The sequence below is a fragment of the Brugia malayi genome (assembly GCF_000002995.4).
Source record: "Brugia malayi strain FR3 genome assembly, contig: Bm_v4_ChrX_scaffold_001, whole genome shotgun sequence".
Classification (NCBI taxonomy): Eukaryota; Metazoa; Nematoda; class Chromadorea; order Rhabditida; family Onchocercidae; genus Brugia; species Brugia malayi.
Genome location: NW_025062479.1, coordinates 930,314 through 948,032, shown reverse-complemented (window position 1 = coordinate 948,032; position 17,719 = coordinate 930,314). Strand labels below are relative to the sequence as shown.

At 33.2% G+C, this 17,719-nt stretch overlaps 2 protein-coding genes across 3 annotated transcripts; both read left to right on the top strand.

Annotated features, from left to right (window-relative positions):
• Positions 1 to 662: 662 nt before the first annotated feature.
• On the top strand, positions 663 to 1,915 carry Bm10159 (Uncharacterized protein; the record flags this gene model as incomplete). The annotated part of the gene is made up of 3 exons (XM_043073177.1): positions 663 to 830; positions 916 to 1,079; positions 1,819 to 1,915. The coding sequence occupies 3 exons, from the start codon at positions 663 to 665 to the stop codon at positions 1,913 to 1,915; spliced, it is 429 nt and encodes a 142-aa protein (XP_042929111.1).
• Positions 1,916 to 3,635: 1,720 nt separating this feature from the next.
• Bma-cbd-1 (Chitin binding Peritrophin-A domain containing protein) lies at positions 3,636 to 17,266 on the top strand (the record flags this gene model as incomplete). 2 transcript variants are annotated; one of them, XM_043073176.1, is made up of 46 exons in its annotated part: positions 3,636 to 3,741; positions 3,963 to 4,068; positions 4,326 to 4,674; positions 4,817 to 4,949; positions 5,070 to 5,206; positions 5,263 to 5,374; positions 5,474 to 5,714; positions 5,784 to 5,866; positions 6,054 to 6,185; positions 6,328 to 6,568; positions 6,655 to 6,737; positions 6,820 to 6,969; positions 7,086 to 7,293; positions 7,375 to 7,545; positions 7,619 to 7,707; positions 7,832 to 8,003; positions 8,072 to 8,328; positions 8,514 to 8,830; positions 8,909 to 9,160; positions 9,271 to 9,430; positions 9,581 to 9,802; positions 9,874 to 9,954; positions 10,595 to 10,684; positions 10,911 to 11,003; positions 11,083 to 11,334; positions 11,429 to 11,619; positions 11,679 to 11,930; positions 12,018 to 12,128; positions 12,211 to 12,343; positions 12,477 to 12,643; positions 12,740 to 12,828; positions 12,919 to 12,992; positions 13,068 to 13,207; positions 13,297 to 13,401; positions 13,514 to 13,637; positions 13,914 to 14,129; positions 14,416 to 14,612; positions 14,722 to 14,839; positions 15,097 to 15,222; positions 15,302 to 15,502; positions 15,583 to 15,795; positions 15,878 to 16,062; positions 16,273 to 16,461; positions 16,530 to 16,742; positions 16,828 to 16,957; positions 17,061 to 17,266. In XM_043073176.1, the coding sequence occupies 46 exons, from the start codon at positions 3,636 to 3,638 to the stop codon at positions 17,264 to 17,266; spliced, it is 7,617 nt and encodes a 2,538-aa protein (XP_042929110.1). The 2 variants fall into 2 exon arrangements, with proteins under 2 accessions (XP_042929110.1, XP_042929109.1); XM_043073175.1 differs by having other exon boundaries at positions 6,054 to 6,191.
• Between the last annotated feature and the right edge of the window lie 453 nt (positions 17,267 to 17,719).

The window sequence follows — 17,719 nt, the reverse complement described above, 5'->3', positions numbered from 1 at the left end:
GGGGGTGGGCAAGTATTCGGGTAACAATCAAATTAGGAAACAAAACAGATTACTCAATGAAAATTTGCATATGTTCCGTCTTCTTAGAATAGTATATAACAAGCTCCAGTAGTCATTCACTTCATTATTTTCTCGGTGAGTGAGGTGGGTGTCTTTTCAAATTGTCTTTCTTTTGTTTCATCTCACGTGGGTTTCGAGTTGTCAAGTAAATGGTTTGCGTGTAAATAAAAGTATTTATTGAGGAAGTGAAAAGGGGAGATGAAGTGGGATTTATTGAGAATAGAGAGTTCAAAATTTGCCCGCCATCTGGTTGTTCATTAGATCTGGGTAGAAATGGTTGAAGTCTAAGAGAGCTTTTCTGTGGTTTATATCGCTTTACATCAAATTTTCATCTTTTCATGTGATTGAGTAGTCCTTTATGTATCGCCGCCTAAATCCAACTTAGACTAAGTTCCACTCATTCTTTTCCGAACTTATCAAATTTGACAACACATTCCTTAGCAACTGCTTTGCTGGACAATTCTAGAGGATAACATCGTTGTTTGATTTATTTTCTGAAGAAGTATTAGTGGTATTTGTAACTTAAGAAAGTAACAAATTTCTTCTTGGAATTAATTTGGAAGAATTATGAAAGAAAGACGTGATGGCTTCTTCAGTTTAAGATGGCATTCGAAAACTTCGGTTTTAACTCAATACCGTCCTTGCTTGAAACTATTCAGCAACACATTGTTGAAATTGATGTGAAAAACGAAGAGCTTGAAGAAAAGATATCGGAGTTTGAGCAACGCGCCAGAATGGATGTACCGAATAACCAAGAAACACCGGAAAACGTAAGTCATTTTAAAAAAAAATTTAAGTGCTAGAAATCAGAATTTGCATGGAAAATTGAGATTTATTCCGAAAACTTAATTTTAGATGCAGCAAAATCAGTCGGATGGTAGTGATTCGGATGAAGAAATTGAAGAATTCCTGCATGAGTTGTACGCATTTAACGGCGAAGCGGAGGCGAACGGATTAGCACGAGCGGATGCAACGAACGCAGCGGATGCAACGAATGCAGGGGATGCACAAAATCATCAGTAGTTACCCTTTATTTGTTTCATGGGTTTCCCTTTTTTGTAAATCTAAACATTTCTTTTTAAGCATACCTGAAATTGTAAGTGCTACTAAAATATTGTTTATGATAAATAATGTTACAATTTCTCTATCCAGCAGTTTTTTCCTTCGGTGAAATTTTGTGAACTCATTTCTAAATTTGGTATTAATCTCTCAGTAATTTCTGTTGCGAAGTAGCCGGTTTGGTTTCTCTCTATTTTATTTCTCGAACATTTTATAGCTAATCTTAGGTATTATGGGCTGTTGCTAATCTCTTCCATTATATCCCCTTTACGAATTACTGGAAGGATCGCATAGCACATTTCGAAGTTTCATTTAACTCATTGTGGTTCTCTCACTATTTTAACGTCGTAATGGGGTGTGGCACTTCTCACAGCAATTTAGCGCATAATTGAAAACGAACTACTTAATGTGGTTCAGTGTTAAAAACGGGCAGTATTCCTTGACCGGTTGGTGTAACGTAAGTAGCGAAGAATGCTAAGATTTAATGGATTCATAGTTATTCAAATATTTGTAAATTAACTAAAATTGATGACACAACCAGTTCAAAGATGTGAGTTTGTTGACAAAAACTTTCATTATAATCAAAATTAGTATCGGAAATTAAACCTATCACAATGACAAAGTGAGCAAAGAAATAGAAAGTGCAAGTAGTAAAATTTCATTTTAAATATATCATTAACTTTCATTGCATCGATTTAGTGAGAACTTGACAACAGTAGTGCACACTGGAACTCAACGTCACCGAATTCGAAATGGATGTCCTCTAGCGAACGCTATTTTTGACGATGAAAGATAAACAGATATGAGATCTAACAGATATGAGGTCATTTGTGAATGTTTACAAATATTTTAATCGATAAAGCGAAAAATTGAAATGGTTTTGAATCCAGAATTTGCTAGGAAACACTAGTGAAATGACCGACCGTGTTCTTCATTATACGAAATTATAGTTAACGAAGAATGTTACCCGATATTCAATAGTAACAGCAATTTAATTTGTGATCTTGTGGATTGGTACCTACAAGTTGGTCCACAATTTGTATTTCAAATTGCAAATCTCATTCCAAGAAAATGATGTCACACATTTCAAAATCTATAAGGGATACTTGATTTAAATGCGAGACGATTGAAAAAGACTTTAAGATAATTCGAAATGAATACCGAAAATGATTACAACCGATTACAAGAAACGATTAGTGAATAAAAAGAAATCAAAGCTTCAGTTTGAAAGAATAAATCTGCAAAGGTACTAAATTGGAATACCTTAGTGCAGAAAGTTTATTCAGACTTAGAGTGCAATCGTTGGTTACAAGTTACTATTATAAAATGTGATATTTATTTAATTAGTGGATAGACTAGCATAAAATTTTCAAACAGAATCAGTGAATGATAAAAAGGAAAACTTATCTTTTTCATACTACAATCAATAGCTGTTAACAAAAATTTTTAAACAGTAAATAGTTCAAACAAAACTTCAACAGAAAAAAATGCTATATACTTCATTCACACTTGAAATAATTAAAAACCAAATCACTTACGCTTTTTTTATGACATCACGCTAAAGCTACACTTTAAAGAAAACTTAGAGCGTCAGTTTTTTTAGTTTGTTTGGCTTTTTGTTTTTTTTTTTTTTTTTTTTTTTTGCTGTCTTTATTTTTCTTCATTTTATTCAAATATTTTCATAATCCAATTACGAAATTTTCTTAATTAAAATGATTCTTTTTTAGTTCAAAAAAACCGCTTTTTTATGTGCTCAATTTTCTTTTCAACATTTAGTTTGTTATATCCATTGTTTAGTCTTTAATTTTTGTTTTTTTTTTTCTTTTTTTTTTTTTGAGAATGATTGTTTAGATTAGTTATATTTTTCTTATTGGCTTATCAAATATATTTAATATGTTTTAGTTTTTTCATTAAATATCTGAAACATAGCAAGCAGAGTAACATATGAACGTTCATAATTTAACAAAATTAAAATTTTTAAAATTCAATATTAAAAAAAGAAAATTTTTTTCTTTTTTTTTTTTGATTAACACTCAGCATACAGTGCAGAAGAATTGTCAATTCAAAATTACTGAAATAAAAAGTAAATATGCCTTAAGTAATAAATATGTTACTGTCATTTATATTACTGCTACCAATTGTGATACCTTTTGAATGCATGAATGCAGTACACAGGAACTGTCACTGTTCTGTCTGCGTGTAAAGATGTATTTGCAGAAAGTTTGTCATATTTGCATATCATTTGGACATGGGATTAATGCATTTAGTGTTGCAGAATACACCCATCTTCCAGGCAACTAACTTTCTATCTACTTCTATACAAAGGTAATGTGTATATATACCTGTAGGATAGGATGAAGCTTCATTTATCGATGGCAAAGTTTCCTTACTACAGCGGATGATGGGTCATCGAGTCAATCTGGCAGTAGAAGTAGTGGTAGGATGAAGAAGGTTTGGACAGGATAGCATCAACAGGTGCAATTTCAACTTATTTCAGAGGTGACTGGTAACGTGAAATGAATTTGCAACATCCCGCACTGTTGATAGTGCTTATTGCTTTGACATGTTGTTGCGTGATTTGTACGACAGTGGAAAGAATACAAAATCCAGCATACTTTGATGGTAATACTTGTTTATGTTATCAGCAATATTCTACTTTTCTAATTTTGATAAATTTTCTAGGAAACTATTACTCAAAGATATATGAGGAATCCTTTTAGAATATATCACTATTTATGTTTCAGATTTCGTTATATTAATGTTTATTATTTGTCATAATTTGCCTCGAAAAAAAACTTGGATAGGAAGGACAGGTAAAGTTTATTAGATAATGTATTATTTAGGATCATACGGTAAAGTAAGGAAGGGGTGGAGAGCGAAATATAGAGGACATTGGAAAAGATTGATTGATCAATCAGGTATGAAAGAAGGAGAAATTGACGTTGTTCGGTTGGTTATTTACAGAATCATTTTTGGCTATGATAACTAAATGATACAGTAATATAGCCAAGAAAGAAAATTTACGAATTTTTCTTCTAATGAAGAGAAAAGAAGGAGCTTTTGAAGTAGGATGAAATGAGTTGGTTCAATTTACTGAACATTAAAATAGAATATATTTTATATTTTTTTTTTTTTTTATATTTTTTTAGAATATATTTTTACTGTCACTTTTGTCTGATCTTTACTTCTTCCACATGATAATTTAGGCTATCGACAAATCGAGCTTCGAAAATGATGACATCCAATAACACACCTTATGATATATCTGATCAGGTTAGTAAATTAGGTCTGAAATCGGATGATATGAGTAAAACTTTGAGTGTGGAGGATGTACGACAGCTATTATTTGAACCGATTCGGAGTAAGGAAGCGGACGGCATCGTACAACCGCATAAATTGTCGACTCCCAAACATTGGCACCGTCAAATACGACAATATGAAGAAGGACGCAAGAATATTTTGGCAGTAAGCAAACCTAAAGAGCGGTATCCGTTTGAAAAAGGGCAGAAATTTGGTCCATCGAAGTGCTCGGGACAAAAAGACGGTATATATGAGGTTAGATAGTTCACTTAATTTCATAGGTTTATTTAGGAAGAAAAAACAAAAAATCAAGCAAAACGGAAGATTCATCAGTCTCTCTCTCTCTTTCGTAAAAAATTGGATCTTATACTTCCTATGATCATAAGATCAATTTTAGGCTGGACCGTGTGAACGCTGGCACTTATTATGTCGTAATGGAAAGGCGAAAAAGATTTTCTGTGCAAACGGTTTGTATTGGAATGGTGATAAAAATCAATGTGAGCCAAAGATTAATATTGTCTATTGTCAGCGTAAGTTTTTTCTCAATTTTTCTAAGCTTTTTCAGCTATACAGAATTCTTGAGGTATTTAGTAGCTAATTAGTTTAAATATTGGTAATTTGATAATTTATGTAAAATGTTATATTTACAGTAAAGTTTGACTGTACTGGGATGGATGACGGTATTTACGTTGATGGTTGTTCAAATGTATTCTGGTTTTGTAACAGTGAGACGGCATTTCTTTCCAAATGTCCAAGGGATTTATACTTTAATATCAATAAGCTAAGAGTAAGTTGTTTACTATACTAATTCTAATTTGATATTCTAAATCTTGTTCTTTATAGTGTGATCTTAAAGAAATGATACCAGCATGTGGAGGGATCGATCGGGATGAAATGAAGCTTGTTAATTCTCAGGAAAAATTTTCTAGAAAGTCAAGAGAGGAATGGAAGGAGCGTAAGTTTTAAGCTTAACAGAAGTGAGTCAAACTTAGTTTTCGAACTGTTTCATTTTCTCACTGAAAAGGAGCCTTAAAATCTCAAATTGACTCTTCAGAAGTAACTCACAAGTTGTTAGAATCTGTGCGGAAAGAAGGCATTTGTGAAGAACGAAAAGATGGGAAATATGCTATTGCTAAATGTTATGAAAAATTTCTTTTTTGTGTCGAAGGAAAGAGTTTGATTGTTAACTGCCACAGCGGTCAGTTGTATTCTTCTGAACATCAGCAATGTATAGATGCCAGAAATTTGCCGTTTTGTCGAGATTTTGCAGATTTGGAGACAAGCACAGCTTCAAGGTGATCTATCAATTAGAAATTTTAAATTTAGCCATCGGCTAGAAGTTTATTTTTCACTTTTTGTTTTAGATATTCTGTTTCGTGTTCTTCCCTTCCCGATGGTACCTATGAATTGGGAGATTGTGAAAGAAGCTTTTCAATCTGTCGTAATGGTTTGTCATAGTTCATTTTTCTTTTACTTAGATAAATATGATTTCTTCGTCTTCATGACTTCAAGACTCTTGTTAACTTCAATATTTACCTGGTTAATGTAATTCAGTCTTCATTGAGTTCGATGAATTACTTCTTTGCACTCAGTTAATAGCTTTGTGATATTTTACTCTGTAGTTGTTTATTCAGGAGTGAGAAGCAATGCTTCCTGTGGACGAGGTCTTGTGTATAATGCGCAAACAGGACACTGTGACTATGCATCCAACGTTAAAAAGTGTCCACAAATTAAAAAAGAACATGAACCAGAATTAGCACACATAGGTACAGGTATCATGAGCTGCTGGGTAATTTAGAAAACAGGAATTGGTATTATAAATAAAAATTTTGTGGAAAATAATTCTTTGTCAATGTTATTTAGATGAGAAATTTTCCAAAAAACTTAAATTCCGGGAATGATATTCAGGAAGCATCCATAAAACGATGGTGCCTTATCGGAAGCAAAATGTTTGTCAAAAGTGGGAAAATGGTATGTACGCCATCGCAAAATGTTATGGAAAATACTTATTTTGCATCGATGGAAGAGGTCTTGTTGTTGTTTGCAGCGATGGACAGTTGTTTTCTTCTGAACATCAGCAGTGCATGGATATTGGAAAGTTACCTTCATGTGCTGATTTTGAGAATTCGGATACAACCGTCATTGCTGAGTAAAATTTACTTCTTTTATTGATAGATCAACCAGAGTATCTTGGAAAACTAGGATAAATTAAAAATTCTTTGCTTGTTGTTTCAGATATTCTGATCAGTGTTCTTCGCTTTCCGATGGTGTCTATGAACTAGGTGATTGTGAACGGAATTTTTTAATTTGTTTTAATGGTTAGTGTGCTATCATTCTTCGGTTTTTAGTCTAATCTAGTGCAAACAATTTATACCGTTCTGCTACAATTAATATATTCAGGAGAGGGAAGCATTGCTTCATGTGAACCAAATTTTGTATACAATGGGCAAACCGGGCATTGTGAATACAAGTCTAAAGTTGAAAAGTGCTTGAGATACAGAAAAAACAAACAAAGACGAGACAAATCAGCTTTGTCACATAAAGAACCAGGTAATCACAGATGGTTTGATCGTCCGAAAGTAAGCAGCTTTTCAAATCTGAATATGTTTTCAAAAAGAAAAAATCCAATTTAACATGAGATAATTTGACTCAACGTTTACTTGCAGATTGTCGTTGTAAGGGACAAAAAGATGGTCTATATGCAATAGGATGTACAAAGAAATTCTATTCGTGCTCAAATGGTATTTCAACTGGTCATAAATGTCCAACTGATTTAGTTTTCAATGTTGATAGTGGTTTTTGCGATTATCCAATGAATGTTGTTGCATGTGGTGGACAAGGACTGATGATAAATGATGAAGTTGATATTGATGAGTAAGCGGTTATTTCTTTAGATTTTCAGATTTTCAATAACAGAAATGACTGAATGTTATTTATTTATTTTTTTCTTTGAAGAGAAAGAACTGCTTCTAACTTAATTTCTGGATGCTCAATTTTGGAAGATGGCATTTACGGTTTATCACCTTGTGGTTCTGGATATTATCGTTGCTGGCGTGGTGCAACATCCTTTGCAAGATGTGCATTTGATTTGGTGTTTAATCCTTCCTTGAATAGATGTGATTTCAGGTTAGCATATCATACAAACTGCTGTTTCTATACACATTCATCTGTATTTCTTGAATCCTTTTTTTTTTTTCAGGGAGAATGTTGCAGGGTGTCTACAATACAACAAGACATCAAATAAGATTAAAAAACCGATCTATGGGATTACAATTAAACCTGTAGAAGGTACGTTAATCCTTCATTATACCCCAAATTACATAAAAAGAATTTGTTACACTTTTCTTATTGGCTATCTCATACTGTCAGTTGCAATTCATAGTGTTCACTATCAGAACTAATTTTTTCTAAGGTAGTACATCGAAATGTGAAAAGCTAAGCGATGGTTTTTATGTGGAAGGTTGTAATAGAATCTATTATATCTGCGCAAATGGCAAAACATTTTATATGAATTGTCCATGGAATCTCACTTTCAATTATCGCAGTGGTACTTGCGATGAGCGAAGTATTGTCGAAGCTTGCAGGTTTGTGTTCAAAAAGTTTTGCTGTATTGCTTATATCTCACTGTTATCATGGTTAATTGATGTTGCAGAGATACTTCAAGTGAAAAAATGCACCCATCATTATTTGGCACAATTGCGCCACTGATGCCAAGTTGTACTACTCTTCCAAATGGCCCTTATCAATTTGGTCTTTGCTTAGCGGATTATATTTTATGTCGAGATGGTGTTATTAGTTTGGCCAGTTGTCCTGATCCAATGGTTTTTAATCCAGACAACTCACGATGTGCTTTGAGATCTGATGTTGTGGCATGCGGAATAGTTAATCACTCGACTAGAAATAAATTGGGTAAAGTTTTACAGGAACTGAGTATTTTATGAATTAAATTTATGAATGAATTGAGTTTTGAATCGAATTTCCCGGTTTTTATTAAGAATCGTGTAAAAATAATTTCTTTGAAGTTTCAAGTTATATTACCTTAACAAATTAACTACTATTGGTTAACATGAAAGCTAAGCTGTTTTTAACTACAGATATCTATTGTGTTGCTCGACAAGATGGAATATTTTCATACAACTGTTCGCAAAATTTTTACATCTGCGCAAAAGGAAAGATCTATCTCTTCGCATGTCCTTATGGGATGGTTTACGACAGTAAATTTCGTCGATGTGGAAATTCCGCTGAAGTTCAGTCTTGTATTCAAACTGAGTCATTAGTATCTCTATTACCACGGGAACCAATGAATAATTCATTTGGTATGATAGTGAAAGACAATGATAAATTTTGCGACGGTCGTCCTGATGCGAATTATGCAGCCGGATTATGTTCAACGATTTTTTTTTCATGTGTTGTAAGTGCTTCATTTAGCCATCAAAGCATTCATTTCAATTCAATTTAAATTTAAATTTGTTTGAATTAGTGATTTTAGCATATGAGAAAAGTGTTAATGTCATGTCCTGAAAAGCTCGTGTATGATGAATCAACTAATCGGTGTGAAGAACCAAAAAATGTCGCAGAATGTCGAAATAGTTCTGTAATACCTAAAAACATCTCATCGGATGAACAAGATATAGAGGAACGACTGATATCTTCCACGATTACACCTCTCTGTCTGGGGCGAAAGGATAACATTTATCCACTGGATTTTTGTTTGCAAAGTTATTTGCAATGTTACAATCAGGTTGACTTTTCTCTTTCATTTCAAAATATTTCAGGAAATTCATATTTTCCATGATTCATGGGGTATGTATTCATTCTAAATATACAAGGAAATTATTAAGATTTTTTTAGAAAGGAATAATAAAACACTGTCCAGATAACATGCTATTTGATGGAAATGTTGCTGCTTGTGTTCCAAAAGCGACTTGCAATCGAATAATAACATCATCGAATGAGAAACACGAAAATGCAGGAAATGATGATAGTAGAATTAAGATATTAACTGAAACAGGTAAGGATAATAGGACTTTAACATATTCTTTCAGATGATCGCTATATTACTGGATTCAGATGATCACTATATTATTGGTTATTTCAACTTTTTTTTTTTTTTTTTTTTTATGCAATTAATTCATCAATGAAATTTTTTTTTTCCTTGTAGCACTGCCACGATGTTATGAAATGGCGGATGGTGACTATTCGGCAGGTTGTGTACCGGACTTCATAACATGCATTGGTGGTTCTGAAATCCATAAGAAATGTCCGAATTCAATGGTATTTTCGAATATTTTACGTGGATGCGTGTCTTACGAAAAGTGCGCATTTTTGATGTATCGAGTATTAGCTTCGTTTCATCCATCGCATAGAGTAGGCACTCATAAAGGTCAGTATTTCTGTCAATTTTACAGCATATAGTTTTGAGAATTTTCGTTAAAGAAATCAAGTTTTTAACAGAATTGGAGAAAGACGGAAGCGCTATGAACACACCATCAGTTTCTGATCCTGAATTATCGGTGCCGGAAGCTAATACTTTAGGTTAGTATTCCATGTTTTTCCAATGTCAAAGATTAGAAGCAAAAAAACTTCAATAAGATAGATTGTTAAATCTTGTAAGATGAATTAGCTATGCTTATGATGTACTTATCAATCTGAATCGTTGCCATAACATTTTTACGAAGCTACCGTGGTGACCAAGTTTTTACTAAACCAAACAGTGTACCATGCATTGTACGTCTGTCATTAATCACTACTAGAAGTTTCAATTCAGATCCTAGAATATCCTGAGTGATCAAATAAGCGAAAAAATTAGGCCATTAGGGATGTCATCCTGCTTTGATGTAAATTAATTGACGAATAAAGAAATTTAAGATGGACTAGACTCAGGGGATATTTTATATATTTGATTATTCTGTAAAGTTGATTTTTTGATGCAGTTTAGGACGTTGTAAAAATGTTCCAATACAATGCCTAATTGCATCTACTGAAATGCCAGTTAAGTTCACTTTTTGCAATTTCTCTTATGAAATTTGATCTCATTATCTAAAAATTGCTTGGTGATATTACAGGAAATTTTTAAGGAAATCTCTGGTAAGTTCGATTTTGCTGCTAGCACTGTTCATATTATATGCGCTACACTGACAAAATATTTTTACTTATTTGACTTTTTGAAATTTAGTTTCTGGTGCAGATGTAAACTATTGTGAATATGCTCGAGTACAGTGTACCAATGAACTTGCTACTAATGGACAGATGGATCAGATGCCAAGTAAGTTAGGCATTTCTGGTTTTTCTCCCATAAAATAAATTGATAACACAAATCAAAAGAGGTATTCTTTGTGGTTCCTAAGACCAATTGAAATACGCACCATCGATAAATAATAAATAGGGCCATGCTGAGTTGCTTTCATTGCAAGAAAATATTTCGTGACTGATAATCGGAAGCAATTGTCACAGAGAATTTATTTTTGTTTTCATGTCGCAAATGTTTTTAGTCGAGAAACAACCAGAAACAGTAGTAGAGTCGCAGTTTCAAGAAGAGAATGGGGATCTCTTATGTGTGCCAGAAGTATCCGGAAGCCGAATAGGTTTGTCGTGATAAATTTAAAATTTTTTCTTCGAATGCTTATACGCAAATGCAATTTTAGATATGAACAAATTTTACAGATTCAGTAAGATGTGATAACTTGGACGATGGCTTATATGCATTGGATTGTTCAGATAAAGTTGCTATTTGTAGCGCTGGTTGGAAAAGAATTTATGGATGTCCACAGGGACAGTTCTTTATTCCTGCACTTGGAAAATGTGATGAAAGTTGGAAATGCATAGATACCAATCCTTGTGGAACAGGATTTATTGGGGTAGTTTATCTAGGAAAAGTTGAGTCAATTAAACCATCCTTTTCGTCTTCGTCAGTTGGTTAGTTTCCAATTTGTTATAAAGAGTGTTTGAATTGTTTATTATAAAGTTAATATTTCCATTTTATTATTTTTCAATTATCCGATCTATTTAGGTGATCTTTCGTGCGTAAATAGAGATGATGGAAATTATGGAAGACAGTGTTCTCCGATATTCGTCAAATGCCTCCACAAAATACCGATTTTGATGAGATGCCAGACGGGACGACTTTTTGATCAACGTTCTAGTCGTTGCATACCATTAGATCGTTGTCCAATGTTATCCACTACTCTTGATATTGGCAAGGTATTCTTGATAAATTTTCATTGTTGTAATTTGAGAAGCTAAAATAATCTATACTGCAGGTTCGATGCGTTGAAAATGAACGTTTCGAAATCGGCATTTGCAATGATTACTATTATGCTTGTTCAAATGGCAAGTTCGTTCTTTATAAATGTCCACCTGGTTATACATTTGATGCTATTCATGGAGTTTGTAATTCAAAATGTAATAAACCAGGATGTAGTCCTGGCGAAATTAGTTCTCTTGGACCTTGTAAGAATACGTACTTGAAATGCAATGCAAAGCGAACTTTCGAAGTGGGATATTGCATGGAGGTAAGTGCTTTTGTGGCATTTCTAATTCTCTTTATATATACAAGTGTATGATTTTAAAAAAAAAAAAGAGTCCCGATTATTTTTCAGGATAAACTTTTCGACTCAGCATCACGTATTTGCCGATTTCGGTATGAAATTGCGGAATGCGTTGGGAATCCTATGAAACAACTCGGAATTATTTCTGCTCCTGCGCTACATGTAGGCTATAAATGCTTGTTATTTTGCTTTCCTTTCTTTTTATCTTCCTCTCTTTCAATTCCATATTAAAGTTATATTTCAGCGTGTGCACGATTCATTTAGACAACCACTGCAATTTAATCCATATCTAACACTAAATCGACAAAACAGAAATCCATATAGATTGAAATTGAGGTCACCGTATGCACAATCTGCCAAAATTGCACCTTATCAAAGTAATGTCTTAGGAAACTTTACAAAACTTTTTTTTTACATTTTTGTGTTTATTGTTTGCAGTTTTATATTCTTCGATTCTTAAATAATCGAGAAATATAGGAAGTTTTTAGTACAATATACTTTATTGTATAGATCCAAACATGTTATCTGGTATATTGCGAGCTCCATCAAGCAATGTATTTATTCCGCAAATGGCCCAAGAACAGCACAGTTCACATGTTTTTAGAAATTTACCTCGTCAGATGAGAAATGTTAAGGACACTTTTCGCGTTGTTCCATTCCCACTCGGAAGCATTCCGGTAAAATGAATCGTTAAATAACTGCCTTAATTTTCATTATATGAATGTGAACGCTTTTCTTTGAATCTGTGACAGAAATAGAATGAGATTTTGCAGAACATACAAAATCTAGGAATTATTGATCAGTTTCAACTGCCCAGTAATTTTCCGACGTATTCTTTTGTGGCTTCACGACCTTCACCTTCGTGAGTAATTTTTACTTTGTTATGCAGCCACTGCTAAAAATATGAAGTTTTTAAGAATATAAAGTTTTCATCCTTAAAAGTGTTTTTCAGGTATAATTCACCATCAACTTCATCATCGAATCATGGAACAACCAATAGAAATGGAGCAGTAGATAGTGTAGAAGGTTGAAAATAATGATTAGGACTATGATAGTGGTGTGTTTTAAGAGCAAAATCTGTGACCAATAATTTTGTGTCAGGTAGCGGTGAAGGGGACAATGCATCTGCGGTAACTGATGGTGGGCGCGTGAAACGAGATGCATCATTTGAGACAGAATTTATGGAATTTGGGACAGGATTAGAGAGAAAATTAGAGACCGATTCGGATATGGAATTGGAGGTGTAATAATTTTTTGTTTTGCTGTAACCTTGCGATACTTTATCTTTTGTTCGTGAATCGTGAGTAAATTTATATTTTATATATTGTAGAATGATTATTTCGAGAACGAACCTGATCTCTGTCCTTCTAAAACATATTCGACCAATCTTACGCTAGGTGTTTGTCGTCCGAGTTATATCTTTTGTAATGTAAAGGTAACATGCTGAAATATATTTCTGAGCTTTGAACATGCTAGACTTTTTTACTTCTATGCTTTTCGCAATTTTGGAAAATTTTCATTTCTATCTTTTCCTAATAAATTTGCAGGAAAATTCGGTTTATGTAGCGGACTGCAATGATGGAAAGTTATTTGATAGTGGATTAAAAGAATGTTTACCTGCAGCAGACTGTATATTAAGAGCACTACATGGCCAGAGCAATGATAATGAAAGTAACATTTAGATGGTTCGATGCTTATCACTGATTGTAACGAGATTAGAAAATTACCATTTAGAACTTCTATTATGGAGATATCTTAGCTTTAAGGGTCTAGAATTTGTATTTTGTTGTTGTTGGTATTTTTTGATTGTTCCATCGCAAAAACAATACACCACATAGACATCTCATAAATAAATTTTAATATAAATATTTATTTATTTTGCGGACAAAAGAAGTTGAACATTGTGGATAAGTTTGTTTTTGCCAAAATATTTTTGGTATATTATAGGAACTCCATGTGCTTTATTGCCGGATGGTGCATATTCTCTTCCGGGTTGTAGTCAGTATTTTCTTTCCTGTTTATCCAACAAAGCAATATTGAGGAGTTGCGCAAATGGACTATATTATGATGGAAGCAAACATCAATGCGATTATAGAGAACGTGTAGCAATTTGCAATAGTGAAAAAAAAGCAATTTATGAACAATCTTTGCTGGATGTAAAAGGTTCTTTATTAATTTGAAAAGTTGCGGTATTTTAATAAGCGCTTTTATCGACAGCATGAAAATAGAACTGAATTCAAAAGAAATTAGTTCAAAACCGAATGATACTATGCTATTTCGAGTTGTAACCTGCATTTTTTTACCTATGTATGCTTTCATGTGATACCTTTTGTGTAATGTGTAAAAAAAAAACCTCAAAGCGTAACAAAATTAAAGTTTAAATAAGGGAATTAAATAGAAGGCATATAAAATTTAAACATGCATGATATTAACCTCACGTATTCTTCAGATTATTCAAGTCATGAAAACATAGATGATATAAAAATAGCTTTAGCAAATGCCAATCACGAAGTACCTTCTACATTACCAAACTTTACCTGCTCCATTAATAGTACCATATCCCTGGTATGTTCACCATCGTTTGTGATATGTGCTGGCGGTATTGCATACATATTCAACTGCGATGGCGGTCTCGTTTTCGATCAGGCAAAGATTATTAAATTTTCCGATTTTTTCCTTTTCTGTTTCTGTTTGCTACTAGGATATTTTACTTTAAGTTGGACTGAACGGAAATGGAAGTTAAATGAGTTTGCAGATAACGAGTTCATGTAGCAGGATAGAAGATGCTTCAGAATGTGATGAACAGGGTAATAGACAAAAAATGTTTTCAGTGACTAACAGATTCAGTTCCTCTTCGTCATTAGCAGGATTTGGTAAAATTTGCTTTTAAAATGTCATTAGTTTGAAATAGGATAAAAGAGGATCAGTCAGCAGTTAAAGAAAGGATAAAAGACTTTATATTCCTACCTCAAAGTAGGACTGATCAAGATTTGAGTTTGTTTCCTCCCAATTTCGTATTTGTTTTCTCAATTTCAAGATTTAGAAAATTCAATTTAAAATGGTTACAGAGATTAATCATATTTAAAAATAGTTCAAAACCTTTTGAGTGTTTAATAAAACTGTGTTTCAGATGATTTACCCCATACATTGGTAAATTTGACTAATGTTTCATATGATGTTTCTAGTTTTGATTGCATAAATGTCCGTAATGGATTGTATGCTTCTCAATGCTCACCGCTCTTTTTCGTTTGTTCTGGTTAGCTTTTTGTAATAAATAAGTCGGTTAATAAGTTATTATATTTTCGTAATTTCTATGATTTTCATGGTTTTTTCAGCTGATCATCTAACCGGATTCGTATGCCAGGATGCATTAGTTTTAAATCTTGAAACAGGATTTTGCGACCAGAAAGAATATGTTGCATCTTGTAAAGGAACTGATCTCGTTAATAGCTCTTCCACTACATTGTCCTCTATCGCTGGAAAAGTGTCCTTGGAGTCAACCTCTATCACTGCTCAACCATCTTATCATTCAATTCGTAAGTGCATTCACTATACCACCTATTTTCTTCTTTTGGCTATAATAATATAATTATTGATTGATTCCTTAATTTTTAAGCACTCAAACGATGGAAATGCGAGGATGGATTCATTGGTATAATGTCAAAAGGTTGTTCAAGAAAATTTGTCCTCTGCGTCAACAGTAATCAACATTTATTCTTTTGTCAGGAAGGCTTAGTGTATAATATCAACACTAATCGTTGTGATCATGCACAAAATGTTGCTGCTTGTGGTGGTAAAACTGGAATTCCATTTAAAAAAAGAGCATACGGTAAATTTTTCGTCTTTTTTTTTTTGAAATTTTGATGAATTCTTAAACTCTGATTGTTATGTTTGGAATTACGATTTTTTAGAAACATCCCATTCGGAAAAAGATTTGATTTCGACCATTCATGCTGTGGATTTGAGAACATCTAATGCTTCAAATCAAACGATACAAGCGCTTTGCCGAATCTCACGAGGTCAAAGTGCAGCATACGGGCATTGTCGGACAGATTTTATTTTTTGTCCACGAAGTGGAAATGGAAGTCCTCATAAAGTAAGTATTGTCAAATGACAATTTACAACTCGGCCAATATTGGAAGTGAAAAGAAAGGGAAAAAACTGAAGTAAAGTTTCTTTTTGATTTTTGCCGTTTTTCCATCCTCGTTTTTTATCCGTTGGTATCTTCTTCCATATTATTCTATTTATTTCTTCCTGATCGCTTTCCTCCTTCTCTTTTTGCCCATTAAGTATTATTACGTTTTAGTCATACTGCATAAGTGACTACTTGTTTGATGAAGATGTTGGACGTTGTGTACCAGCTGAAGTTTGTGGAATGGTTGGTGATGCTATTGCGGAATCAGTGTCATTAACAAAAGAAAAGTGTGATGGTGTGGAAGATGGCACTTCGAAAGGAATTGGTCTATGTTTAAGTGAATATTACGTATGCAAGAAGGTAGGCTGGTATTAAACATATAAGCTTTAATGAAGGTATTATTTTTGATAAGATTCTAATACGTTTAGGGTGTTCCAATTCGGAGACGTTGTTTTAAACATTTGGAGACATTTTCTGCAACAGCTGGTGCATGCATGTCACTTTCTCTGAATCCTGAATGCCAACAGGGATTGGTTACACTAACCGATAGTATAAAAAAATTTAACGACACCGACGATTTTTGTATTCATCGACCGAATGGCTTTTATCGGCATCCTACAGACTGTGCAAGAATCTTACAGGTAATCCAAGCTGTTGGGTAAAATTTCTACATATAGGATTCTAGATGTATAAAGATAACACATTCTAGTGCTGTACCTTCTTTAGTGTTTCGGCGAAGAGATATTTGAACACTTGCCATGTGATGATGGACTTGTTTTCAACGAGATATCCGGTGGCTGTGATTATAAAAGCAATGTGCCAGAGTGTGCTATTACTTCTGAAAAATCCGAAGAAGGTAATTTGTATTCATAATATTTTAGCTAGTATTTTTCAAAATATTTTTCAAATTTCCTCTAAAAGAATTCTTGGAATTTGCCTAAAATAGGTTATTTTCATAGGTAACAGTTCGTTAGCAGCAGGTTCAAATTGTGAAGGAAAATCCCACGGTGATCACTTGGCAGACGAAAAAGATTGCTCTGTATTTTATCGATGTGTGTGGGGCAAACTGGAAAAGTTTTTTTGCCCAGAGCATACCGTTTTTAATCCCGCACTTAGCGTATGTGATTTTCCAAGTGCGGTACCGTATTGTAAAGTTACTATGTAACTTCCATTTGCGATTTCCATTTCCTAAGCTGTATTACTGTAGAAAATTCATCGCAAAGGTAATTAAGTAATTTATAATACCGACGAGTACTTTGAATTAAAGTTTTTAAAATATGAAGAAATAAATTAATTGTGTTTTTGAACTTAAATGATGTATTAAGCTAACTTTGTAATAATTTGCAGTATTTTTGCTTTGATAGAACTTGTTTCATTTTAATAAATTGTTATGAAATAGATTGGTTACAGAAAGTACTTACCCTCATAGCGTCAGTGAAACAAAAAAAAAAAAAAGACCTTTAGTTTATATTTTATTTTTTTTTACTTCAGCAACATTTTAGGAAGTGACTGGAAATTTTTGTTAAATATCATTCTCGAAGCGGAAAATTATTGCTACATAGCAGCTAAGAGACTTTGAGTCAATGATTTATTATGGTCTAAATCAGATCATCAAAAT